This window comes from Helianthus annuus, chromosome 14 (assembly GCF_002127325.2).
Source record: "Helianthus annuus cultivar XRQ/B chromosome 14, HanXRQr2.0-SUNRISE, whole genome shotgun sequence".
Classification (NCBI taxonomy): domain Eukaryota; kingdom Viridiplantae; phylum Streptophyta; class Magnoliopsida; order Asterales; family Asteraceae; genus Helianthus; species Helianthus annuus.
The window spans coordinates 118,454,082-118,470,137 of record NC_035446.2 but is presented as its reverse complement, the minus strand read 5'-3'; the positions used below and the strand labels follow the sequence as shown (position 1 = coordinate 118,470,137).

Sequence of the window (16,056 nt, the reverse complement as noted above, 5' to 3'; positions counted from 1 at the left end):
CTTAAATATTGGTTAATGATCCCTTTGTTTCCGTTTAATGAGTCTTGCCCAGTTTGCCATAAGGTTTATTTGGATTACTTTGTGGAACATGTGATCCATTGCAAGGAGCCGGGTTTAAAATACAGACATGACTTGGACAAAGATGTCCTATGTGATGTGCTTAAACAGACAAGAATCTCCGCCAAAGAAGATGCCCTTGTGAATTTCCTAACAGGCCCCCTTGAAGGGAGGTACACTCTTCGACTAGCGGATATTCTTGTGTTCTATTGGGCAGGTGGGAAACACGCTTGTGTGGACCTCACTAGAGTATCCCCCCTTGTTGGGCTCAGTGAAAACCATTTCGTGGTTGGTCAGGTTGTGTTGAAGACAGAATCAGGGAAAATTGTTAAACATGCAAAAGCTTCCACTGGGAATCAACATGTTTTGTCACACCTCGATATCATGGTGAGCCCGGATGTGGGGTTTACGCGTGACGATTGTATATCAGTTCACAAATAAAGCGGAAGTAGGGAGTTGATAAAGTACAAGTATTAAAAGTGCCAAAATATATTAAATTTCATGTATTGATATTCGGTACAAATATCTCAAAGGTAGGATCTAATAAAAATGGATTTCGGGACTTTATAGGTCTTTCTACTATTGAAGTCGCAAATTCCAAAGCCTGGCCGAACCTTATCCAACATACTATAGAGATTCGTCACCTGTAGTCAATCTTTAAAAATATGTCAGCTTTCGCTGGTAAATACAGTTAACCGAGACATTTGTAAAACATATGAAAATCATTTGATATTCATTGGGATAGATTCTTGTTACCATATTCACATGCTTGTCTTACATTCGGAACCAGTATAATAACCAGTATTTGATCAATATACACATCATTTATTTTGTGTCTGTCAGGTGTATGCCTACACCCCGCAATTTATCGCCATTACAATTAATGAATTGGGACGTCCGGATACGGTACTGTTAACCACCAATTGTTTAATTGTTAATCAAGCAATACGAATTAAAACTAGGTTATTCACATTTTGGAAGTATTTGCTCATTTGCGATACTCGTACCAAATGACTAGTGCCATATCATAAGTTTTATAATAAAAAGTGGTTAAAAAGTATTTACATGTACTAGTTGTGTTCACAGTCTATTTGGTTCTCGTAGTACAGCCGAATTCAAAGTTTATTGTCCAACAAGGTGACTACTAGAGGGCTCTATAGTCCAGATTGAATGGAAATATTTTCCATTAGAAAAGTTTACTGGTCATTATAAGTCATTTGGACTTGACCGATTAACTTAGATTAAGCTCGGTTCTGCTAGTTTAAGCGTTGACCGGATAGAATGTGGTTTATAACCATACGAGCGAGGAGTCTCGTGTAATATGGTTTATTTAACCACATATTCTGATTTGAAAGAGTTTTGAAAAGGTTCGACCCGTTACGACTCGTTTATATGGTGTAAGCCATTTTAACGAGTTATGCACGTAAATACGGATCCGGATGGTCAAAGTGGTCATAATCGAAAGTCAACAGAAAAGTCAAACTATTGACAATTCTGGACTTTTGGACGAAATTAGACTTCGAAGCCCAATTCTATGGAAAGAGCTAAGGAAAGAGCACTTACTAGCTTTAGAAGACTACTCCAAATAATCAGAGGAGACGCTTGAAAAGCAAGAACAAAAACTTACACACCGGACTCCTTTAGAATAAAGTGTGTTTGTTTGAGTTTTGAATTATAACTAGTTGGTTGCACCCGCGCTCCGCGGCGGGGCGACCCGGCTTTTAACAAAATTTAATTGGAAACATAGACGCAATGATATTGTGAAAGGTGTGAATCCGGTCGGTATCTGTTCGGCTTGTTACGGTACCAGCACTCGTTATAACAACCAAAAGAGAGATAAAAAATAAAGTCATTATATGACCAAAAGGATATCGACAGTGGCGAAGCTTGAGCTTTCCGACCGAGGGGGTGGAAGTTACCGGACCTAAAAATTTCTATAAAACGGGGGATCGAAAACGTATATACCAAAAAATTTCTATACAAAAATTAGATATTCTCCACTACTGAGCGAAAAGTTCGGGGGGTCGGCCGCCCCCTCCCGCCCCTTAAAAGCTTCGCCCATGGATATCGACACGTGTTTTACATTCATCGAAAACAATAAAAATGAATACCGATAACGGTACCGAACTTGTGATATGACCAAAAGGATATCGACACGTATTTTACATCAATGAAAACAATAAAAACCGAATACCGGTATCGATGTTGTTCGGTCGGTAACGGCACGGCTCATTCCGTTACCTATACAATACCAGAACTTTATAAAATAAATGAACGTAAGTTATTTAAAGGATAAAAATGTGATTAAAATAAAAAAAACAAAAAGATAAAAAATTAAAAGAAAAACAAAGGAAAATGACAAATAAAAATTCATCTGTATAATAGTTAAAACTTACGTAGAAAAAAAGAAAAGACAAAAACTAAAAGAAAATAATTGAAAAGGAAGTTGACAAAAAGTAAACGGATTAAAAGAAAAAGAATAAAATGAAATATAAACAAAACCTAAAAGAATAATAAATAGATAAAAGACTAAAACTACTGTAGCAAACCATTGATATCATTTGATATATATAATAATTATGAGTTCAAGGTAGCTATTTACAATGAATGAAGAGCCATGATTTTTAGGACAAGTGTCCGTGAGTGTTTATATGCATGATTAGCGTCTTAATATGTGTCAACACCAGATCAAGAGTGGCAAATATTGAAGAGATGTGGCAAAATGCTATTGCTAGCAGATTATCTGTTGTCTGGGACCCCTTGCGGACCGCGAGGGATACCCCATACGGTCCGCAAGGACTGCCGGAATGCTATTTTATTTCAATACCCATTGCGGACCGCAAGGGGTTTACGACACCGTCCGCAAGGGACCTAATTGCAACCAAAAATTTGGTTTTAAACATTTTCAGTCCCTCCACTCATATCTTTGCCCTTTTTGATGATTTTCTCTCCTTCAACATTTTGAATTATGTGGAGGTGTCTAGACACGTGTCACTTTAGGAGTCATTAAATAAATATCGAGGTGTCACATGTTTTCATTCTCTTTACCTTTGATACTTTTGGTTCCCTTTCTCCTGAAGCTGTCGGTTTTTTGAACAAAGTGTAGAAGGCCGTGCTCAACAATTTCTTAACGTCAATAAACCATGGTTTCGTGTTCAATAGACTTGGATTTACTATTCAAAAGGAGGCCGCGACGCAACATGTACCTTTCATTCTTATTTAACTTTCTTTTATATTAATTAAGATTATAATAAACCATAGTTCCATAAAACGTTTACAACTTTTTTAAATGATCAAAAACTTCAAAAATGAGTATGTTTGTTGTTGACTTGAAATTTAAAGTTCGACTTGTTTGATTGGCTCAAACTTGCCACTATCAAATTGATAGTATCAATTAATTTTTTAACGGCTAAATTTCATTTTAAATTACGGCTTATTCAGATATTAACATAGGTCTTTTTCAAAAAAGTTTTGCCGTTATCACTGGGTTACAACCCAAGTGACAATAGGATCAATCAATTGTTTAACATTTTAGATATATGTTTTAATAGACGCACAAATGTTATAACTAATAATGTTGGCATCCAAAACATAATGACATGACATCTTTAAGGGTGTTCAAAAAGTTTGCTGCTCGTGGCTCATTCTAAAAAAGCTCAGTTCGAAATCGGTTCAATTACAACGAGCCAAGCCAGCTTAGGTCAATTTGTAAACAAGCCCTCGCTAAGCCTAGCTCGGCTAGCCAACTCAAAATATTATAAATATATATTTATATATTCTTAAACATAAATGTCGGTGCACCCCTCAAAAGACCATAAGGGGATACGGTGTGGGACGCGACAATGCTCGGCAAACGTGTTTGCCGATCGGCAAACGTGTTTGCCGATCGGCAAACACCGCCGCCGACAATCTTGGGACGCGGCAAAGGAAAGAAATCGGTGATGGATTGCCGATTCGAGAAGCATGAGAGAGGGTAGTGAGAGAGAGAGAGAGGGGATATTGTGGGTGAGGTCCATTTCTATCTCAACCAATCACAATTTTTTCCTTTTTTTTTAAAAAAAATACTTTACCACTTCACCAAGTGTTTAAACCACTGCCAACAATTTTCAGCAAAGTTTAAACACTTTTGCCTAATTGACATGGCACGCTCTGATTGGTCGGTTTTTTGGTTTGCCACTTTAAAGTGTTTAACCACTTAATGCCCCTCAAACAAAGAAGTCGTACTCTTTACAAAAGTGTGTGGCCAGGGATTTCTTCCAGACCTTTCATCATTCTGCTCCACTATCTCCATCTTGCTTGCTCTCGCCTCTTGCAACCATTGCTGCTATCAGGTTAGTATCAAATTACTTTTCTTCTCTTTCGTCTTCTAGGTTTTCTGTTGAAGCTGGGTATTAGGTTGAGAGAAACTGAATTAGTGTTTGTAGAGTGTGTTTGACAAAAGAAACTATGGCAGATCTTTAACAAAAACCCCGAAATAAGAAAATCTAAAAGTACAAATTGGCCAACCAAAAGACGGGTTTGTGGCTAAAAAAGAAATCGCCAACCAAAAGACGGGTTTGTGGCTAAAAAAGAAATTGGTGATGGTGGGTCTGTGAAACGGGATCAAAACTATCATCAAAATGCAAGAATGGTTGTGATATAGAAGATGGTAATGTAACTGATATATCTGGGTTAAATGGTTCTCTTTCTTTCTTTCTCTGTTTTTTTTTTTTTTTTTTTTTTTTTTTTTTGGGATAAATAGCTTCACCATTAATAATGATAGGAATATAGAAGATTTATTAAGTCCTGTAAGTTTTTATTAAAAAAGGGCCGATTGGTTTATGATTTTTGTTGTTGCTGTTTTGTTACTCCACATTGCCCACTCAAGCCGATTCAATTTTGTTTTGTTTTCATCTTGAGCTGGGGACTTTGTCTTCCATTTCACAAAAACCATGAGGTTGTGAAAGGCAAGGTAGGCTGGGGGCTAAAAGGTCAAGTGGGTGAAAGTGAAGAAGGGGCAACACCAGTTAAGATATTGCCTTCTTTGAGGGGCAACGCCCATTTAATTTAACTCATTGTTGTGTTGACTGATTTGAAAATTTTATGTTTCCTGTTGGCTTCGTGGTTTATTATACATGTGTGGTAAGTGTTCTTTTTTGCCTTTCATGTGTGATTCGAATTGTGTGATGACTGCTGCAAAAGAGTTTCCCAAGTTTATGACCACCCTCATATAATATGCACATGTTTTATTCTTCTTATATCTGGAAAACCCCTAAATTCTTCCCAGGAGGTCTATTGCGCTGCAACGTGGGTAATCGTAAATAACATTAATCAGAAAAAGACATCAAATAAGGCTTTGGATTTTTTTTATTGATTTGAGTATAGAAGTACGTTTCCCTTTGTTAAGCATCTTACTGTGATTAGCATTAAAATGATAATTGAAAGTTCCTTATATGGAATACATCAATACTTAGTTTGTTTAGTAGATGTTAGTAACTTTAGATATATTTTACAGGTTACACATATTTGGTGATGTTGTTGGTTATATACAAGAGAAAATACACTAGGCTGAAGAAGCTTTCGGTTTTAAACCTTTGGAAGAAAACATAAGAATGATTACCACATGCAGAATTTTAAATTTAAGCGATGTGAGCAATTTTGTACTTTTTGTCACAGATTCGGTATTTTACTCAAGCTACAAACAACTATATTTTTTGTTTGTGGTATTAACTTTTAAGCCACTGCCATGAAAAACAATAAGAGTTAAGGGAAAATTACTTGCTGTCTATATCTATTAGTAGAGAAACCTAAATGAATAGTAATTTATCTATTAGTACAGAAACTTAAATGAATAGTAATTGTGTTTGTGCTGTTTTCTAATTGGGTTTTTTGGCGGTTGTAACATGTGGTTGAGAATAGAAATAGAGTGATACAAAGGAAGTGAAAAATAAAAGCTGAGAAGAGAGATAGAAAGAAGAGAAGAGAAGAAAGAGGGGTGCAGAAGATAGAGAGAGAACCACGGAGCCGGCGAGTTTCCGGCGACCGCCTCCGGCACGTGCTCGCCTTCATCCACATAGCGGAAGATGTAGAAACCCTTGGTGGTGTCGGATTGGTCAACTGAGTGACAGTGGTTCGTAATTCGCATGACGATTCGAGGGTTCAGAGGTGGTAGTGACGAGTTCCGATGAGTCTAGGTGATTCCGACAAGGTTAAACCTTACGGCCAACGACAACAATCGACCGCTGCCATGCTCACATCCCTGCAATTGGCTTTCGCACGTCAGATTGCCATGCTGCATGTTTCTTTCATTGTTTTGTGTATTTTTTTCCAGATTTTAAAGTTTTGTTCTATGTCTGACATGTATTTGCAGAATTGCAGGTGAAACGTGGGGTTGGTGTAGAAGACTACATGAAAATCTTATTCGATCCGCAAGGATAGTACTTGATGCGTACAGGTACTTTCGATTTCTATTTATATGTCGGTAAGTCTACGATTTAGAAGTGTGATTGAATGATTTTAGCATTGAGTTCTTTATCTATGGTTTTTGTTTGTTATGGTAGGTGTTTTCTTTCATAAATCCAGTTTTCATCTTCATAGCATGTTGCATGATTGATTTGCTAATCCTTTCTTTTAAGGTTTTGGGTTTTTTTTTTAATATATTCTTTTAGTGTTAATCATCAAGATGTTTGTTAACCGAGTAGAGACAACCACATTGGTGAACCGGATGTTTTCCGGGCATCTCCCATTTCCGATGAGAAAAAGGTAAAGTGTGTGGTGTACACATCATCTTTTCGGCGATTTGAAAGACTTTTTTTTTACATGTATGATTTTGGGGTAGCTTATTCCAGCGATTTGAAATGCCTGCATATATACCGTTATCAAAATCATGTATGACTTTTTGTTTTGCATGTTGATGAATGTTTATATATGATGAATGTGTCATCCGGAGTATCATGTGTTGTTGCTATTGATGACTATTCAAATATTGATGTCTTCAGTTTGCATGATTTTGATCTTGCTGATCTTAAATTGGGCTTTAGTATAGTTAAGTAATAAGTCTTTATTTTACGTTCATGCTATTGCTTTAGACCTTTAGTAATGTTAAATCTAAGGGTGAGAGGGGCACTCCTCTCTTAGGGGAGTGACATCTCTTACACACACCCAATCAGCACGCGCCACGTCAACTCCCCTCTTAAGTCCCCATTTTGCACTCAAACGTTGGCATCACTCCACTCACACAATTATTTTTTTATAAAAAAAAGAAGAAAAAAATATGATTGGTGGAAAAAGGGTGGACCCACATTAACAACCAATCATCCCCCCCCCCCCCTCTCTCTCTCTCCTCTCTCTCAATCGGTGAGTACACACCGCTCCCCCACCCCGCTTCCCCTCCCCGAATTGATGGCGGCGGTGTTCCCGCTCGGGGACTTCACTCCCCGCTCCCCTCCCCGAGAAGTGCCCCGCTCACCCTAAACATAATGTTCATGCTATATTGTCCATATGGAATTGAAGTTTGACCAAACCCTTTGTATACTTTGAAAAGATAATATTGCTGCTATATGAACAATCATATATCTTCCCCAACCTACTCAAACTAAATGATAATTTTTCTTCTAAAAACAACACGCACTGATCTGTTATGGCCGTCCGTTTGCCAGGATAGTTAAACTCTTTATTGTTTGATAAATCATATTTTGTTGTGCGTGGCATTAAACTAATTATGTCATTGTTCATAAGTTAATCAAAGCATGAGTCATGATATCATTATAAACTGATGTAGTGTTCAGCAAATTATCATTTTATAAGACAAGTCCAAACACCCTAACTATAATATGAAACAACAAAAGAACTGGTTATTTATTGAACTTTTATTAACTTACGTTAACAAATTTTACTATTGTTATCTTTAGTTACCCGAAAGATTCAGAGAAGATCATGCGACAAACGGGTCTCGCTAGAAGCCAGGTATATTGATAATCGAGTTGTATATATTCTTTAAAGATTTATGTTTATCGTCGTATAAATCATATTTAATGTGCGTATCAGATTGCAGACTGCAGACTGGTTTATAAACGAACGCGTGTGCACGCCTTTGGAATAATGGTTGAAATGTACAAAGAAGAGTTCGGTGATGAAGAGGTGAACTGTGAATCTTCACCAGAACAGGCTGCAAGTTTTTGATTTTGGTTTGGCTTGATCCACTTTAGATGAAGAAAGCCAAGAATGCGATCTTGAACCAACACTACGTGGGAGGTATAAACTAGTATATATTAAAACAAAATTAGTGTGTTATAGTAACTTTTTCTCTGTTTTTTTACCTTTTCAAGTTTGATTTTCACCCTTACACTTTAAATAATATGTCTTTGATTCAATAGTTTCATTTTCTTTTTATAATTTTCGTTGGTTAGTAAAAAAACAAAATCCATGATATAATTTCTTTGAAAAGCAGAGGGATCGAGCCGGTACCCAACGAAAACATCAGTACCGGTATTGTACTATTAGAACCGTTACTGGTATTCGTGTATTATGGTTTTTAATCGATGTAAAATCTGTGTCGACATCCTTTAGAACTTATCACGCTTTTATTTATTAAGTTCCCTCTTTCGGTTGCTATATCGAGTGTTGATACCGAATCAACATCGATAAGATTCCATACATTAACATCATTTTTACCACTTCATCTACATTTCTATTTAAATTTATTAAAAGTCGGACCGCCCCACCGCCGAATTCCAGCGGGGCCCACTTGTTTAATCATAGATTAATTAATTTTTAAATTTTAAATGTATGGAAATTAAAAACATGTGGGACGTTGTTGAAGAGGGGTTATAGTGTAAGCATGTTCAATTAATCAATAACATATAAAGACATTGAAAAAACTACAAATAATAACTATTATACTTTTAATATGTTTTAGGCCTTTAATGTAATATTGAAAAAACTACTAATAATACCTATTATATACTTTTAATATGTTTTAGGCCTTTAATATAAAAATCTATGTTATTTTTTTTTTAGTTTTTAATCTTTTAATATTTATTTTTATGTTATCAATATTTGTAATTTTACTTTTTGTTTTTATGTTATCAATATTTGTAAAAAAAATTCAACAAAAAAAATTAACGAGCCGTCTCGATTGGGCTCGAGCTGGTTGATCTTTTACGAACCGAGCTCGAGCTTGACTTTTCACCTGAGAAAATAAACGAGCCGAGCCGAGCTAGCTCATTTAAGTTCGAGCTCGAGCTCGATCCCAGCCTAGCTCGGCACAATTACAGGCCCTAGGCATCTCAATGCAACAAGGCACAGATGCACCTTAGCATCTGTTAAAACATTAACACAGTACTATCCTTATAGCAAGAATTACCAATACACAGTTATTTGCACATCGTATACAACTTCAAACCATAAATTCCACCAAGCCCATCACAAATTTACAATCTTCATCACACAATAGAGAACGCCCAGATTCCATGAAACCGTAGGCTGCTTCCACGTGTGTATCACAGTTACAAACAGTTAAATCATACCTGTCATCAGGTTATATCCGGTATCATAACAAATTTACTTGTTTAACGTTATATATCATTCAAAGGTTCAAGGGTCAGGCTAGCAAATCAAAAATCACATAACTAACAAGGACGACTAGCCGCGTACACCTTTTATTGATATCAAACTTTCATGCTATTCCAGTAGAGTTTCAAACAAATGTGCATAAAGAAAGAAAACCGCTACAGAATATAATAATAATCGAGAATTAAGACGTTACTTATGAACAGCATGATGCGGCCCGGGCCCCGTCAGCTGGTCTGTCCACAAGAACCATGCCAGCTGGGTTTTGAGTCGGTTGAGCTCTAGGGAGTCTCTTGGCTGTTTCAAACAAGACAACACTCCCATATCAGATATTTTGACAAAAAGAAGGAATAATGGATTTTAATAATCCCAACTATTAGCCGTTGGCCGGCAACGGTCCTAACTTCAAAAATAACCAGTGGTGGTCCCACCTTTTCATATATTGTAAACCAAGGACCTTTACTAGACCGAAAAGGATAAGGGGGCAAAAAGAAATAAAGTTTCCGTTAGTAAAGGTCCATTAGTTTACAATATGTGAAAAGGTAGGACCATCACTGATTATTTTGGAAGCTGGGACCGTTGCCAGCCAACGGCTAATAGTTGGGATTGTTAGAATCCATTATTCCTAAAAAGAAATACAATATTAAATAAATAATTTACAGTAATCGTTCAAATAAGGTTTGTATTTGAAGAATTGGGGATATTATTAAGAATATAATAACTTAAAAGATGTGATTTTTCAAAGCTTCTAAACGAGAAAGTGTGCATACCTATTTCATGGAATACGTCATTAACATTTGCAGCAGTTTTAGCAGACGTCTCCATGAAGAAAAGACCATTCTCTTCGGCATATACACGAGCTTCCTGCATGATAAATTACTAATCATTGTAGGCGATAAGGGTATCTTAGGAACTTGATTAATATATTACTTATTATTATTATCATCCAACTTGGATGCAATGTCTAGTGTTGCAATTAGAAAAAATATACAAAAGATAATAGCAACAGAAGTTCAACAACATGTCAGTTAAGTTTAGGCTCAGGGAAGAACTGTATACCAAGTCATTTATGCATAGAAAAGTGTAAAAACATAAGAGGGGTTGCAAAAACATAGATTTAAACACGTTAAAGTGAAACAAAATGCTCCAGATTAGCGCTTTCTTGTGTTTTCCGGTTTACAAAGGTGGAGTAAACATATCAGTTGAGTTCACGATGCAAAAACAAAGAAACGACGACCATTTTATGAAAAAACAAATGAGTTTCCTTTCTCCTAACATGAACAACCCTAAAGAGTCAATTTCACAGAAGTAAAAACAGAGGGAAAATGCATACTTCTGCTGTCACTTTCCTCTTCTCTTCCAGATCAGCTTTGTTGCCGGCAAGTGCCATAACCATGTTAGCATTGCCTGCACCACCCACACATTATAATATAACATGAAACATTCTTATATTAGTGTTCTGCTTATCAACCTAAAGTAGATGACATCTACTCACCTTGCTTTTGAAGTTCTTGCACCCACTTTTTAGCGCGTGTAAAAGAATCCTAAAAATAGTCACATAAACATCAAGTGAATTCAATTTCCAAACACATAACAAATAATTAAAAAAACCACAAAACAATCCAACTTCTCAAACCACAGACATATTAACACCAAACAACATATTAACCCAAATTCTATCAACATACACACCAAAAAGCATATAGAAATTGAAGCAGATAAATAAATAATACCGCGCTGGTAATATCGTAGACGATAATGGCGGCAGCAGCTCCTCTATAATACATAGGAGCCAAACTATGATACCTCTCTTGACCAGCAGTATCCCAGATCTCAAACTTGACAGTGGCATCATTAACTGCTAGCGTTTGCGAGAAAAACGCCGCTCCGATCGTCGATTCCTGCCATCAATTCATACAAATTCTTCAACAACAACCACAATAATCAAACTGAAACCCTAACAAGTCAACGTCAAAATTAAAAACGAAGAAAGTCAGAAAGTAACCTGAAATTCAAGAAATTGACCTTTGACGAAGCGTAAAACTAGACTTGATTTACCTGCTCCCATGTCTCCGAGCAAAACCTAACAAAATTGTGAAGGTTTATATGAGAGATTGAATGAATTATTGATGATGATTGAGTAAGTTTACCAGTTTTGCGTTGAGATTATTGTGTCCGATTGTAGCCATAGTGATGCGATCGAGGTGAAATGTTGCTGGAGAAAAGGGGTTTTGGCTTTGCAGGTGGGTGGGAGACGTAATAATATGGTTGAAGCGTCGTCGATATAAATGATGTCACCTTGCAATATGAAGCTTCTTTGGCGTTTGTCTCACTCAAATATTAGTGTCGGTCTATAATTGGGGTTGAAAAGTAGGGATAACCATTTTGCTACCGGGTTTTTTTTTTTTTTTTTTTTTTTTTTTTTTTTTTTTTTTTTTTTTTTGCGTTTACGTGATATGTACTTTCGGTTGGGTACCACTAGTGTTTACGTGATATGTACTTTCGGTTGGGTACGAGTATTTAACCAAATTTTACATTCAAATATTGTACCATACCGTATCATACTAAGTATTTTTGATACCAGTTGATGATTTTCGAAATCGGTATTTTCGATACTGGTACCCAGAGCCAGCCAGCTTGTGTCGTCGCCTGAGATCCAAATTTTCAAATGGTTAGAAAGATTTTCATAAGCTTTTATATATGTATTAAATACATATTTAGTATATACATTCGTTTATTATACATAAAAATGTTGGTAGTAGAGTGGAAAAACCAATCACGACCCTGCTGGTACGATACCAAACTCATCCCTAAAATGGACTGGTACTATACTTTCGGGTTTGTGTTGGCCTAGTTTTTTATTAATTTAGATTATTTAGGTTTGATTAGGCGTTGGGATTTGGTATAAAGACAGATTAGTGGTAGATGTAATTAGGCGTTGGGTTTTGGTGTAAAGACATGTTAGCGGTGGTATTAGTGGTAGATGTAATTAGGCGTTGGGTTTTGGTATAAAGACATATTAGTGGTAGTTTAAAGAACATTAATATAAAGAAGTAATTATGTTTGTGATCTAGGTAGAAGATTTGATTACAAAAAAGAAATAAATTTGTGATCTAGGTAGAATATTTGATTAGAGAAAAGAAATAAATATCGAAGGTAGGTAGAATGCATCTTAATATTGAGCAATTGACTTCCACTTGATTTGAGATTAGGTTTTTATAAATTGAACAACTGAGTTCTACTTGTTTGAAGATTAGGTAAATTGAGTTCTCTACTATTTTGAGATTAGGTTTTATTTCTAAAAGAAAAACATACTTTCAAAAAGCCTTGATTAACTTTTGAGATTAGGTTTTATTTCTAAAAGAAAAACATACTTTCAAAAAGCCTTGATTAACTTAAACTTAAAGGCAAGAAACTAAATTTGTTAAGAAAACTAAAAGAACAAAACATAGCCGTTTTTTTATTTCAAGTTAACATGGTTGTTAGCTAGATCTGTTTTTTTCTTTTTTTTGCTAAAAGTTGAATACTTTGTAAGCATAAAAAAACACTAGAAAAACGTACACAACACTGCCCCCCCCCCCCCCCCCCCCAAAAAAAAAAAAAAAAAAAAAAAGAGAGAGAGATCGACAAATGTTGGGAGAATGTGGATTAACCACTACAATGCATTTCAACTTTTATATTCTTTGCTAATACTTGTATAGTGTCACACTAAAAAATAAATAAATAATAAAAACTAGAATGTAACTCTGAGTTTAGGTTGTATTATACATGACAGATATAAAAAAAAAAAAAAAAAAGTTATTAGACCATGTGTGGTGGTAAAGGGAGACCCTTGGACATTATTCGTCATGTGATGGTCTAGTCAGCAATGGGGTATTACGATGCATTTTTCTAAGGGTGAGAGGGACACTCCTCTCTTAGGGGAGTCCCCTCTCTTACACACATCCAATCAGTACGTGCCACGTCAACTCCCCTCTTAAGTCCCCATTTTGCACTTAAACGTTGGCATCACTCCACTCACACAATTATTTTTTTATAAAAAAAAAAGAAAAAAATATGATTGGTGGAAAAAGAGTGGACTCACATTAACAACCAATCACCCCCCTCTCTCTCTCTCCTCTCTCTCATGCGGTAACCTCTCACCGATCCCCCGCCCCGCTTCCCCTCCCCGCGTTGATGGCGGCGGTGTTCCCGCTCGGGGACTACACTCACCGCATGGGGTCACCGCATGTGTCCCGTGCACCCTAAAATGGGTGTAGTGGTATAATGCCCCAAAAATGATTACCTAATTATTAATTTTTTAGAAAAATAAAACAAATAAATGAGTTGGAAATTTGTTATTGATCAAAAATAAAACACTCTGGCGTTTTAAACTACATGCTCAACCAAAAAAATGCAAAAAAAAACGCCCAATTTAACTTCCTCTACGAATGGTCTAAGGTGTTAAGTGACATCATAGCCTAAAGGTTGGGTCCACAGTTGTGTGCAAGTCAGCAAGTGTACAACCATGTGTGTGGCCAGTGAAACCTTAAATAATCTCATTTATTTATACCATTCTCTTTTATTTATTTTTTTCTACATTTTGAGTTAGACAAAATTGATTAAAACTTAATAAAATTGTCAAACTTAACTTTATCCGAACCCCTAACCACTACAACAATCAAGTCAATAATAAAACTAATCCAAAACTGGCAACGATGATGGTGAAATGTGTCGTAGGAGATGATGGGTTAATTGAGTTGGCGGTATATAATGTGTATGGTCGTTGCTTGACTATGTGTATAGTTAGAAAAGAGGCAGTCAAAGATGTAATCATCTTTGTAGATGGTTTGAGAAGAGGCTAGTGATGAATAAATGGAAGATTGATAGGTTATTAAACCGAGTCAATCTAACATCATTGTGACGGGTCAACATTGTTATTAAAAAATATAATTTAGATACGCGAAAACTTGACCTCCACCCATCCGAAGGCACGACAGTGGAACAATCAGTAAAACACTGTCTCCCATCCAAGACGAACCGGCGCCACCCTTAATATTGAATCAATAACTAGTATTAAGGTCCCCGCGTTGCGGCGGGGGGCGTAAACTGTGTCAAGTTAAAGCAAAAAATTAGACTCAAACGTAAAACATAGAAAAGAATCATCATCATCATCATCATCATCATACTCAGTAAATCCCACCAATAGCAAAGCTAAGGTAGGGTCTGAGGAGGGTAGATGTAGACAGCCTTACCTCTACCCCGTAGGAATAGAGAGGCTGCTTCCAGTGAGACCCCCGGCTCGATTGTAGTTTTGTATCAAGCCTTGGACCTAAGACACATAACACTCAAACAATCGGGATAGAGACTGATTGGTGCATGTACCCCCGTGTCTTTCAGCTATCAACGTCACCACATGATGCATGATTAACCATCCGCCGCTTTTAACGTTATTTTCACGAGATTAGTAAAATAACGTTAAAGTTAGTACCATTTCACTTTTGCCCCCTAAGCGCCCACACATATATATATTATATGTGCACACCGCAAGCGGGGCATAAAACATAGAAAAGAATAACTAAGTAAATCTAGGACCCTCGCTCGTTGCGACGAACCTGCCAAACAGGGAAATAAAGACGTGTTGCAACAGGCTTGTCAAATGGAAATAAAATAGACAAAAAACATTGAACCCACACGCACGTCGCAGCGTATTCACTCACAAAATGTAAAACGAAACGCATAACGAAAAATTTGCAAAATATGAAAAATACGGGGAATCAAAGTTGTAAACAAAAAAGTATTATGGGTTAACTTGAAAAAGTTGAAAAACTTTGGGTAAAAGTAAAAAGAAAATAATGAGGTTAAAATGCAAAAAAGATGAAAACCTTTAAACTAAAAGTGAAAAGGCCAACTTTTTTTTTTTTGAAACACTCCTTATACTTAGAGTACAATTACATAAAACACCAACATGTTACTGATTTATAGTATGAAAATTATTATAAGTTGACATAACATTCTTTATTTATATTTACAATAATTTAAATTTATTTTCTCATTAAAAAAACCAATGAGGCAATGACTTATTTGGTAGAGTGGTGGTAAGGAGACTTGGGTTCTTTAACAGAGACCAAGTTCAATCCTCACTTGTGTTAGTTTGGTGGATTAGGCAATGATAGATAGTCTAGCCTCCTTGCAGAGGTGTCAGACTCTATCTTAAGCCCACACGTGTTTTCGTCTCACCGTGTGTTACGCAAGAGAGTTGTGCACTTGTGGTATGGTTTCCTGAGAGAACGCACAAGCCAAATTCTGAAGTCAACATCCTGGTTAAAACAACATAGTCCAATCAGAGTGAACTAATGGAGATTTTCAATTTAGAGAGTACGGTAGCCTGATACAAGAAATTCTTTCAAAAAAAATGTCTAGTTTTTTGACTTTTTGATCGGACTCTATTTGGGCCAAGTGGAGGCCCAG

General features: G+C 36.3%; 2 protein-coding genes across 15 annotated transcripts; one reads left to right on the top strand and one right to left on the bottom strand.

The window, feature by feature from the left end:
• Positions 1-4,263: 4,263 nt before the first annotated feature.
• LOC110909163 (BEL1-like homeodomain protein 3) lies at positions 4,264-8,430 on the top strand. 13 transcript variants are annotated; one of them, XM_022154183.2, is made up of 6 exons: positions 4,264-4,388; positions 5,956-6,314; positions 6,415-6,490; positions 6,705-6,798; positions 7,947-8,001; positions 8,083-8,430. In XM_022154183.2, exons 3-6 carry the CDS (start codon positions 6,481-6,483, stop codon positions 8,215-8,217), a joined length of 294 nt encoding a protein of 97 aa, XP_022009875.1. In that variant the 5' UTR covers positions 4,264-4,388; positions 5,956-6,314; positions 6,415-6,480; the 3' UTR covers positions 8,218-8,430. The 13 variants fall into 13 exon arrangements, 9 of the variants coding, with proteins under 9 accessions (XP_022009875.1, XP_022009876.1, XP_035838699.1 ...); XM_022154184.2 differs by having other exon boundaries at positions 6,407-6,490; XM_035982806.1 differs by having other exon boundaries at positions 5,956-6,330.
• Positions 8,431-9,357: 927 nt separating this feature from the next.
• On the bottom strand, positions 9,358-11,949 carry LOC110909165 (ras-related protein RHN1). 2 transcript variants are annotated; one of them, XM_022154190.2, is made up of 8 exons: positions 11,757-11,949; positions 11,612-11,689; positions 11,340-11,507; positions 11,102-11,150; positions 10,940-11,013; positions 10,377-10,470; positions 9,803-9,903; positions 9,358-9,563 (listed from the first exon to the last, which is right to left on the bottom strand). In XM_022154190.2, exons 1-7 carry the CDS (start codon positions 11,793-11,795, stop codon positions 9,803-9,805), a joined length of 603 nt encoding a protein of 200 aa, XP_022009882.1. In that variant the 5' UTR covers positions 11,796-11,949; the 3' UTR covers positions 9,358-9,563. The 2 variants fall into 2 exon arrangements, with proteins under 2 accessions (XP_022009882.1, XP_022009881.1); XM_022154189.2 differs by having other exon boundaries at positions 9,360-9,903.
• Positions 11,950-16,056: the final 4,107 nt, after the last annotated feature.

Coding starts and splice junctions, on each gene's coding strand:
- LOC110909163 (XM_022154180.2), top strand. CDS start 6,221: ATGAGTCTAGGTGATTCCGACAAGGTTAAACCTTACGGCCAACGACAA. Junction 6,315..6,414: donor CCTGCAATTGGCTTTCGCAC/GTCAGATTGCCA, acceptor GCAGAATTGCAG/GTGAAACGTGGGGTTGGTGT. Junction 8,002..8,082: donor CGGGTCTCGCTAGAAGCCAG/GTATATTGATAA, acceptor TGTGCGTATCAG/ATTGCAGACTGCAGACTGGT.
- LOC110909165 (XM_022154190.2), bottom strand. CDS start 11,795: ATGGCTACAATCGGACACAATAATCTCAACGCAAAACTG. Junction 11,151..11,339: donor TCTACGATATTACCAGCGCG/GTATTATTTATT, acceptor GACTATTTTTAG/GATTCTTTTACACGCGCTAA. Junction 9,904..10,376: donor TGACGTATTCCATGAAATAG/GTATGCACACTT, acceptor TGTTTGAAACAG/CCAAGAGACTCCCTAGAGCT.